Raw genomic sequence first — 11511 nt, 5'->3', positions numbered from 1 at the left:
GATTCTCTACCCTTGATTCTCCACCTTTGATTCTCCACCCTTGTTCCTCCACCTTTGATTCTCCAACCTTGATTCTCTACCCTTTATTCTCCACCTTCGATTCTCCACCTTTGATTCTCCACCCTTGTTCCTCCACCTTTGATTCTCCAACCTTGATTCTCTACCCTTTATTCTCCACCTTTGATTCTCCACTATTGATTCTCCACCCTTGTTCCTCCCCCTTTGATTCTCCAACCTTCATTCTCCCCTTCGAGTCGCCACCTTCGATTCTCCACCTTTGATTCTTCACCCTTTATTCTCCACCTTTGATTCTCCACCCTTGTTCCTCACCCTTGTTCCTCCACCTTTCATTCTCCACCCTTGTTCTCCACCCTTGTCCTCAGCCCTTTCCTCCATCTTCCATTCTCCAACTTTGAATCTCTACCCTTCATTCTCCACCCTTGATATTCCAAGATTTTTATATCGTTTTCGGAGCAGCCATTATTCTGTTAATTTTAAGGTGGAAAAGGAAAACACTAAAGACAGAAATTCAATATTATTACCCCCTTTTATTTATGATTTTTCATTATTTATCATCTTTATTCACATGTTGTTTGAAAAATTAAGTCCCGGAAAATATGTAAGTACAAAAGGCCTATTTCAAATAGTTTGGTAAGACATTTTTTACCTTATGCAAAAGAACATACGAGGATCTGTATATTAAGCGTTGATTTTTGAGAAATAGGGAAGAACAAAAGACACTCAGTCCATCAGCTATCCTACTCATTAGGCCTGTAGAAATGGCTTAAAGTCATCAGATTGGCTGCAATAATTGGGTACAAAGACAAAGAACAGCAGCAAACATGCAAAAAATGGTAAGCTAAATACAAAAAATATTTGATATTAGCCACTCTCTGGTTGAGAATTGGGTTTTTGCCAATTGGACCCAGTTTTTTCCTTATGAACAGAATGGCTAATTTTTTCCCTAATTCTTACGATATACAAATCCACATACATTGCTTTGTAGAATGACAAGAATGCCTTGCTTGGGCTCTTGTCTCAAACACAATATAACTTTTATCGCTTGGAAAATAAATAGCCAACTTTCAATGTGTGATCAATCACAAAACAATTCGAGACGAGGTCCCAGGGAAACAAAAGGAAAATTACGAACACATCGTTTTTTTTTGCTTGACCACTAAAGCAGAATATGAAAAGTTGGCTAGTTTTTTGCCATGTAAAAACATTACAATTGTGTCCAACCTACATGGACAACCTACAACCTACATCTCTTTCATCTCACATTGACCGCCTGTGATTAATTAATCAAAACTCTGACCAATTTCTTTTATAAATTCAGTAATCTTTCATTTGATGAATATTACCTGGATTATTATTTTATATTTCCCCCTGAAAATATTAGGATTTTCTGGTGGGAAAATTGAGGTCAAAAGAATACTAATTAACTAAATAAGGTTCAAATTTCGATAATCCTTTAAAATTAGCTTGTAGTCTCTATTTTTAAAATGCTTTGTGTGTAACCAGTGAACTGATGATGTACGAAAGTTGGTGAAGTGATTACCGCAATGGATTTTATGACACTGTTATGCAAAAAAAAAAATGGAATGAAGTTCTCAATCTCGTACTTGGAGGTCATGTTCCTTTTGGTAAGCAACGAGAGATGAGAGGAAGGTGGACTCTGAGTACGAGATTGTGAAGCACTTAATTAACTGAGGGATAAACATTTAATTTTAATTGAATTTTAGAAGATCTAAGGGGGTCTTTGGGGATAGAACCAAATGATAGTCCCGCAACAAAACTAACCATTCAATAACTAGATGTCATGGCATAAGTGCAATTAAGTTTACGCGACGTATTTATTGCTACGAATAGCATTTTAGATTCCCGGGGTTTTCTTGCCAAGCTTTAATGTAAACAGCATATATTTACATCAAAACTAGACCAGAATGTACCACGTTCACTCTCTCTCGATGCATGTTCCATTTGCCTGTTGCAACAAAAACAATGTCTAACACCGAGGCAAACTCATAAAGGGGATAAAACGTGTAACACCCATTAATACGTAGTTTCTTTAGTACGTTGCTCAAGAATATTAGAAATTGGTTCTTCTCCGTAAATCACATTCTCCTGCATTAAAATCCCAAAACTTACTTAAAGACAGATATTCCTAATGCTCCACTGTAAGATTCAGTTAATTTCCTCTTCAGCAAAAAGTTTGATGTGATAGAAGCGACCATCTTGAATCAAGCTCAAAATTCCAAATATGGTATCTAAACACCTATCTGACTATTCCTGAGCAAGCAGTGCTAGTGTTATACGTTTCAAATCCCGTTATAAGTTTCTTACGATTACGACTGTACCTTTTATCGTTATACGAAATTTATGCTATTCGAAGCAACGAGAAACGAGAGATTTGTCTGCACATGCGCCAGCTTTTGGCTTTGAAATGTCATTACCGTCATTTTGCTTGCGTTTTGAGCCGTTGTAGAAGATTTGTGAGCTATGTACGTCTCTTTTTTAGATACACGAGAAAGGTTATTAGAGAGATTTGACATCTAGCTGCATTCATAGTGCTGTGAATGGATAATATCGATGTGAGACGCGTAGTTACAAAAGACTGTCGAAACAAGGAAAATGTTCTAAAACTTCTACAACGGATCAAAATGCAAAATCGCATACTTTGTCACGCAACTACATGACAGACGAGAAGGGAAGTGCCATACGCAAAGACTATCTCACTCCAGATGTAAGCATCTCAAAACAGACATCACATACTCGCACGGGTTTTGGAAGTTCGTACTTAACGATGGGAATCTGTTTATCGGAACACTTGGAACACAGAAGACGACCACAGTGACGACTACGATAAAATAAAGGTATGATATAAGGTATAGAACAGCTATCAGGGCATCACAGGGCACAGTGTAAGTTAGTGAGTTGTAACATCAGATTTCATGAGCTAACTCTTGAAATTTGATGTGGTTCGAAAAGGTGTTTTCAGAAGGACTTCATTTTTTAAATGATTTTGAATAAAGTCTCAAAAAAATGTTGTTTGGAAGTTGATGAACATTTTGGTAATAAGATATTGGAATGAAATCCTGTTTTTGAGCTAAATCAGACAGACCTTTAGTCACATCAGCGCGTCCATCAACGTACCGATCTCAAACGCTTGTTTGCAGATGTTTGCAAATTTATTGATACTTTATTTTTTTTAAATGCTATTACGTACCAAAACTTAACGGATACTGATTAACACTTGCCCTCTAGAGCGAACTACAAATACTAGAAAAAAAGCCAGTTGCCAACTTACCAATGATGTTTCCGTGTTTTCACTGTAAATTTGACAGAACATTCGTGACAGTTGGTACCATCAGACCATGGCGGTTCAGCATCTAACAGATCTACAGTAGGTACGACAACAATTTGAAGGGGGGAAAAATTTCTTTTTTTTTCTTTCAAAGAAAACAGTGAAACAAACCAAATCATGGACTCTCCAATCTTCCCAATCATTCAACATGTGAGTCCTCAGTGAATCCGTTTCTTAACCCAGTTTCTGCACGGTCAAACCTCTAATAAGGCAACGCACTTAGTGTAAAGAACATCCGATTCCAGCCTCCAAACAAACAAAATAGGGAAGCGAGGGTAGCAAGTGCCTAAAGGACCTGTGGCCTTCGTTCCACACTTGAATTGTTCTTCTCCTCTACTTCTAAAGAGCATGCTCTACCAAACAGGCTCGAGAATGCTAAGAAAAACATCACGACGCCTAACGAAGTATCCCTGATGTTAAAATCTAAGTTCAAGTACTTACCAAGTAGCGAGTACAGTAATTTTTTGGTTGGGACTTCAGCGTTAAATATCGATACTCCATGCTTATTGACAGTTGCGAGGCTTCCGCCTGCTCTAAGCAATTCACGACATAGTCGAGCGGCACCATTTACATACGCCAAAAATAAGGCTGGAAGAAAAGAGAAATTTAAATCAGTGAAAATTCCAATCCATGATGAAAACGACGAGAGCTGATTTACTTTGCATAAAAAAAAATGTTAATATATATATATAACTTTGGTTGTGATTTGATAAAGTCTTGAAGAAAAAAAAATAGGGAAAACCAAGTAAAACAGAGTTACATTTGAACAGGTCTAATTTAACGTCAGTGTTCCTTCATTTACGTATGTCTTTCAGGAAGCTGACGGTGCGCACTTTACCCCTCCCCTCCATCGGTGCTCTGTATTCAAAGTATTCAAAGCTAAAGCTACATAAAGATCTTGAGGATTGAACCATACATCTTTACCCCCGAAAGCCGCATACTACACCAACTGAGCTACGCTTGTTCCTGTATTATGCTATTAACTACTGTATTGTTTTTTTTCATGGGAAGCCATCTTAACGTTGGTTGTGATTGGATGCAATATTGAAAACAAGGGAAAGCAACGTTAATGTAAATGTCCCATTTTCAAAACAAATGGGAAGCACTGAAGTTGGCTGTGATTGGATGAAAGATTTGGAAACAAGGGGAAGCCATTAATGGGATAACGCAAACAAAATTGGAAACCAATTTTAGGCGGATGACTCGTCCCAGTTTTCACAGTGCGCGGGTACTTTAATTGAACATTGGGATCAAAACTCATACGAAAGTCTAGTTTTTGGCGCTTTTTGCCATTATTGCTCATTATTGAAAAACATTTCCTCTTAATTGCTAATTAGGCTGGATACCTTTTTAAGGAAATAAATATGGATTCTATACGAATAATAACATACCGGTGTTGCCGTCAGCATCCAGCGAATTAATTGGATATTCAGGCATTGATTGACAGAACAGTTCAAATATGGCTACAGCGTTCTCCTTGGCATATTGAGCCAACACGTGAAGGGGATTCTGGCCGCGACTAAAAGAAGAAAAAAAATGATAAAACGATACGATGGTGATGATGATGATAAAGTGATGATGATATTGATGTTTTGATGATGATAGTGATGAGGTGATGGTGGTGTTGATGATGATAACGTGATGGTGACGATTAGGTAATGATGATAGTGATGATGACGATTACGATGACGTGAATAGATGTGATTATAATGATACGTGATGGCGATGATGATAGTGATAGTGATAGTGGTGATGGTGATGATGATAATAAGGTGATGGTGATAGTGATGGTTAATAGATGATGTGAACATGATGATACTTTATGGTGTTGATGATAGTGGTAGTGGTGATGATGATGATAAGGTGATGATGTTTTGATGTTGATAGTGCTGGTGGTGATAAGGTAATGATGATAGCGACGGTGAAGATGATCACGTCATGATGATGTTTTGATGATGGTGATGAGGCGATGGTGCGTGATGATCATGATAGTGATGGTGATGATAGTGATGGTAATGATGATAGTGATGGTTGGTGATAATGATAGTGATGGTGGTGATGATAAGGTGATGGTGGTGATGATGGCCATGATGATGGTGGTGATGATGACAGCTCCGAGTCTATGGACTTCCACAAGAATGCAAGATCAGAAATGACCTGCCCAATACGCCAGGTCACGCTTGTACGAAGCCTGCATAGCGCTATCCGTCGGATAAATCCTTATCCAGTTGATAAGTCGATGCTGTTATACAATGCATTTATCCACTGGATATTTATCCGTTGGATAGCGCTATCCAGGCTTCGTACAACCGGGCCCAGCAGCATTAATGGTCAGCGCTTGACCAGATCAGAATGCATGCCGCAGAACAAAAGCTCGAGCAAACGTTTTGCGAGAGATCTGGTTCCCTCAACAGCAAGTAATAGCCGGTCGAAAGTAGGGGGCAGTTGTTGTAAAAATCTGGAATAAAGACACTTGATGAATAGCACTCGTGAAGTAATTACTGTTTCTTTATCCAAGTAGTTTTATTCGAGCAAAACGAGAATTTGGTGAGCGCAGCGAGCGAGCGACGAAGTTGCGGGAGTCGAGATACACAAAGGACGGCGGACGTTGCAAAAGTCTAAGTTTTACTCTAACAACCCAGAGTTAGAAGCTAACAAGACACCTATTTGCGCCCGAGAAATAGGAAACACTTGGTCCCGTAAACAGTAATGTATTCAGTTTGGGATGAACAAAGGGAACACTGTTAAAAGTATGAGAAAAAAACAGTCGGATTTGACGAATTCAAATGACTTTGAACCGCGAAAATTGAAAATTAGACAAGAGGTAGACTTACCTTGAAGGATAATTGTAATTCTATGAGCCATATGGAACATTATGACCTTATTATGCGTACTTTCTTGCGCATGCGCAAAGCCCACATTCCAAAGAAAACCATTGTTATGCAAATAGCAAACAGGTATATAATGTGAACGCCGGACAGACCAGGCCTCTCCTTTTCTTATGTGCAGATTAAAACAAACAAGAACATTTGGTATCATAACACTAGTAGGGGTTGGGAAGTCATATATCATGCTCCGACCCGGGTGGGAAAATAAGGTCATAATGTTCCATATGGCTCATAGAATTACAATTATCCTTCAAGGTAAGTCTACCTCTTGTCTAATTTTCAATTCTCTTTCACCATACTACACATTATGCCCTTATTATGCGTGTTTAAAGACATGATGCCAAATGACATTAGTAAGAAGATGCAATCAAAATGTACTGGTCATAGTCTTTATTATTATGACAAGACAATAGCACCTACAGATTTGCTTGTAGTAACGACAGGTTTATTGTAAAACCTATTAAACGTGCTGGCAGCCGACCAGTCAGCTAGCTTCAAAATGTCTGAAATGGAGGCTCCTTTAAGTAGGGCTGCAGAGCTAGCTGCGGAACGAAAACTATGAGCCTTATAGATTGATATGTCTACAGAGGCTTGCTGAAGCACAGTCTTAAGCCAACGAGCTATGGTGCACGAGCGAACTGCCCTATGGGGCTTACAAAATGACATAAATAACTGATTCACTGAACCCTCATCCAAAGTTCTTAGGGATTCAGTTTGAGCAATATAATGCAAGAGGTGTGCACGTGGGCACAAATTAATGTTTTCAGCAAAGCGTGGAATCTCGACCTTTGGAAAAGTCTTTCCTGGTCGAGATGTCTTAATACGGTCCTTTATTAGAAATACGATCTTGTCTTCATAGACCGACATGTTATCGAGGCTGAGATTATGAAGTGACTGGCACCTTTGGGCAGTAACTAGAGCAATTAAGGCTAAAAGGAGGAAAGGCGTACGCATTAAAATCTTTCCAAACTAGGGAAAATGCGTCACATGCAAAAGTCGACGGATCTGGTGACCACGACACAAAACGATGCACTTTGGCGTTCAGGCGCGAGGCAAAAAGATCTATATCAGGATCGAACGTTGCCTGCGACAACCACTTAAACACAGTGGGATGGAGGCTCCATTCCGTTCTGTCATTAAAGTGGCGAGAGTTAAAGTCCGCAGTTTCGTTATGAATACCCGAAACATGGACGGCACTGAGCATTAGGTTTCTAGCTATGCACCATTCCCAGATAGTTCTTGATAGCTGGTTAATAGCGGGAGAGTGAATTCCACCCATGTTGTTAATATAATAAACGGCCGTCGTATTATCGATTTGTAACTGGACATGAGCATTGCGCAATTCTTTAGTGAAACATTTCAGAGCGAAAAACGCCGCTAAGGTTTCGAGATAATTAATGTGATGAGTGTATTACAACACGCTCCCCAACCCACACCACTAGCGTCACATGCTATAGTGATATCGGGTGCGGATGCAATCAAGGCTAAACCGTTATGATCAGCAATGTTATGGATTACCCACTGTAGATCGTCGCATGCTTGGACACTCAGTGGACATGGGTCTTCAAAAGAAACGCCACGAGAAATAAGCTCAGATTTGCACATTTCGGTCGAGCGATAGAACAGTTTCATATACTTTACAGCTCGGAAAGCAGAAACTAAGAGACCCGAAACTTGGGCGACCTCGCGAACAGTAGGAGCGGAGTTCAATAAAAGCCGTTTATAATGAGAGACAATCTTTTCAATCTTACTCTCAGGAAGCGATATAGTCATGGATTTTGAATCGATAACAAACCCAAGAAATGTTATTGTTTTCGAAGGGTTGAGCTGGGATTTAGCAATGTTTATGGTGTATCCCAAGCGTGTCAAAAATTCACACACTTCTTGCGAATGAATAGAGCATTGTTCTGCTGTTTTGCCGATCACCAAAGTGTCGTCAATATAGAATACAACCCTAATGCCTCGGAATCTCAAAGCTGCATAGACGGGTTTGAGAATTTTCGTAAATGTACGAGGGGCTAGTTTATACCCAAACGGGAGACATGAAAACTCGTAAAGCGAATTTTCCCAAGTAAACCGTAAATATTTCCGATCATTAGGATGAATAGGAATACTAAAATAAGCATCTTTTAAGTCAATTGTTGCCATAAATTCGCCTGGTTGCAACAAATGCTTGACATAATCTATACTTTCCATCTTAAAATGGATAGTACGAACAAACTCATTGAGTGGTTTAAGATTGATGACTGGTCTAAGATCACCTGTCTTTTTGGGAACCAAGAATAAATTCGAGATAAACTCATCTGAAAGATGGTTCGTTTTAACGATCGCTCGTTTAGAGAGCAATTTTTCGTCACTATCCACAGCTTGGTGTCAATAGAATTAGAAGCAGTACAATATCCAAGCTACAGTATTTAAGGTTCGAAACACGATATCATTGATTTTGGGAAACGTCAATTATGGTGATGATGGTGACGATAACGATATTAATGCTGACCGGGTAGTTTATGATTTAAAGGTAAATAATTGTCAAGACCATAATAAATAAAGCGATTACAATCAATATAAGATAAGATACTCTGTACCTTTAAAGACTTCAATAAAGACCCTACCTCGTGTTGATAGCTTCAGCGTTGATAGAAGATTCCGTTAAAAGAATGCGTACACATTCCACGTGACCATACTGGACTGCCACATGAAGAGCTGTTACGGCAACGAAAATATCAACAATTTATTGGTAAATGTATGTCATAATAAGGACATTGAGAATCAGGCGTGGTCGTGAACTCATCATTCACCTCTTGGGGTCGCGTTCGATTCCTATTATACTGGACATCACATATAATGCTTGAGCTACTACATGTGCTAAATTCAGAAATATCCTAGTGTTTTTGACGCCATTGCGTGCGAGTTAAAAGTCACCTTAACGCTATTCTCTAAATTAGCCTGAAAATGTGCTGACTTTGATCAGCCCAGAGGTTGTTGCAGGCTTCAAACTGTGAGGTAGCCATGCCCCCAATTAGATCAGCATAACGCTATTTTCAGGGTTCAATAAAATTAATGTTTGGTTTGATTTTTGCCAAAATGAATATAGTCTGAACACGTACCGTTATTGCCCTTCTCATCCACAGCATCGTGATTAATCCCTTCTCTTAACAAAGCACTGATAATAGACGCGTGTTTGCTTGCAGCAGCCATGTGCAGAGCGGTCTGCCTGTGTTTATCCACATCATTGACACGAGCGCCAGCCAACAGCTGAAGTAACAGTAAACATTTCTTTTAAATATTCATCCTTCATTTAGAAAAAGTACATTAGTAGAATTTCCAAAAACAATAACATAAGCAGCAGCATAGCAGGAGCAACAAAAACATTATCATCATCAACAACAAAAACAACAACAGGAACGACAACAGCAGCGAAAATATATACCGCAGCAGCAACAACAGAGAGTAACAATATCGCCCCTACGAATGCTTGGAAGCTGTTATGTGCGTAAAAAAGATGATGTACGCCAGACACTTATAAGGAGGTCGAAATGTGTAACATTATAACCATGCTGCAGAAAATTCAGATATGTAAATTAGGGGTTTTGATACCATATTAGGCTTTTATTACATGTCAAAATTTTCGGTGAATTCCCTGACTTTCAAAATGTACTGAATCTTTCAATCAAACATTTCGGATATTTGTCTTTAATTTGGTCTTGGTTATTTTTGAAGCAAGAAGTCGTGATTTACTGTAAAGAAATTTGTCAAGAAAAAAGTTGAATATTCCTGAGTATCGTACAAAAGAAATGTATGGCTGTTCACGTTTCAACCCACTTCTGTTTCTGGCACCACACTAACACCTGTTCTTGAGATTAACGGGCTTTAGTTTACCGCAAAATGAACAACATAGGAGAATTTTTCCGTACAGACGCTTTTCAGCGATTTCAAAATGGTTTTAAGCTATTATAATATAGCTCAATAGTTCTCAAGAAAATAACACATTGGTAAATGAGTCCGGTTTTACGAAGGGTGAATATCGCTATCCCATGGATAAATCTTATCCATTGAATAAATTTATTGGATAACAACATTAGATCCTTCGTACAACCGTGCCCAGATCATTACGCCTGCTGACAGGCAAATTGGAAGGCAGAGCAATAGAATGGTGTCGTTCCTGTCATCCAACATGATTTCCCGGAGTTGTCATGAGCAATTTTATATCAAAACCAATTGTATCACAAGCGACTTACGAGGTGCCGTACGATAATTTCTGAGCCTACAGTCACTGCTAGGTGAAGCGGTGTTCTGTGAGTCGAGTCTTGTATGCGCGAGTTAACATCGGCGCTCACCCCAATGAGGAACAAAACAGTGTCGACATCGTTGCTAAGGATCGCAGAATGGAGGAAGTTGCGACCTTTCGAATCGAACTGAAATATAAAAAAAGAAAGAAATTCTGAAGCAAATGCTTATCTATGTTCTTAATTCTGTCTTGTTTTGCTATAAGAGTTAAATACACGATTATTACTGGGTTGCGTATGGATCGATCCTTACTACGATCTTTGTTTACGTTTTTTCATCATCAACATTAAAAAAATTCAAGCTACAAGCAAACCGACTCCAGAAAGCGAAAGAGAATGTCTTTTTTAATAACTACTGAAAAATTCAATATTTTGGGAGTAAAATTTTCTTGATTAATGATTTATAAAGAAATGTATGGATGCCACACGACCATACATTTCTTTGTAATTTACAGTGTTTTCAAAGACATTTACTCCCAAAATATGTTATCACTTTTTTGATTTTCATTCCTCACTTGTTCAGCAGCACCCAGTTCACGTGCCAAGATGGCCGCCGCCGCTTCGTGATTACGTGTATTCAAAGCCACAGCGAAGGGTGTTTTTCCTGATCTGTCCTTGGCCGTCATGTCAAGTTCAGGATGGCTTAGCAATAGACGTGTTACGATTGGGTGATTGGTATTTATTGCTATGTGTATTGGCGCACGACCTTCTGAATCCTGGAACAAAGGCAAACGTTTAAAGTGCTTATGACACATTTTTTTAATGTCAAAATATAAGTTATCCTAAGAGACATTTTTTTCTTATTCTGACGCTTCTTCCTATGCTATTGCGAGCGGTTAAAAGCGAAATTTCCAAAACATGACAGAGCGACAAGGGAGACTGGGCTGGTGACGTCAAATAAGCCGGCAACGCGACATTTTGTTTTCTAAAGGAATGCATGTGATTCAAAAACCCTTCCTTTATACCTTCA

The 11511-nt window shown here is 38.9% G+C and overlaps 1 protein-coding gene across 1 annotated transcript in view; it reads right to left on the bottom strand.

Moving 5' to 3' along the window:
- Positions 1–528: 528 nt before the first annotated feature.
- The window catches only part of LOC116297181 (ankyrin repeat and FYVE domain-containing protein 1), a 31353-nt gene continuing 20370 nt past the window's right edge, over positions 529–11511 (bottom strand). The window contains exons 18-25 of the mRNA XM_031705351.2: positions 11057–11257; positions 10494–10670; positions 9363–9510; positions 8868–8958; positions 4759–4886; positions 3809–3955; positions 3311–3401; positions 529–2860 (exon numbers count right to left, since the gene is read on the bottom strand). Coding sequence (XP_031561211.2) covers positions 2731–2860; positions 3311–3401; positions 3809–3955; positions 4759–4886; positions 8868–8958; positions 9363–9510; positions 10494–10670; positions 11057–11257 — 1113 coding nt within the window. The 3' untranslated portion in view covers positions 529–2730. The remainder of the gene's footprint in view (positions 2861–3310; positions 3402–3808; positions 3956–4758; positions 4887–8867; positions 8959–9362; positions 9511–10493; positions 10671–11056; positions 11258–11511) is intronic.

Source organism: Actinia tenebrosa, unplaced genomic scaffold (genome assembly GCF_029948245.1).
Source record: "Actinia tenebrosa isolate PJP-AT-01 unplaced genomic scaffold, QUT_ActTen_1.0 PGA_scaffold10__47_contigs__length_13832649, whole genome shotgun sequence".
NCBI lineage: Eukaryota > Metazoa > Cnidaria > Anthozoa > Actiniaria > Actiniidae > Actinia > Actinia tenebrosa.
Note: the sequence above shows the minus strand (reverse complement) of the source record. Positions and strands in the feature narration are given on the sequence as shown.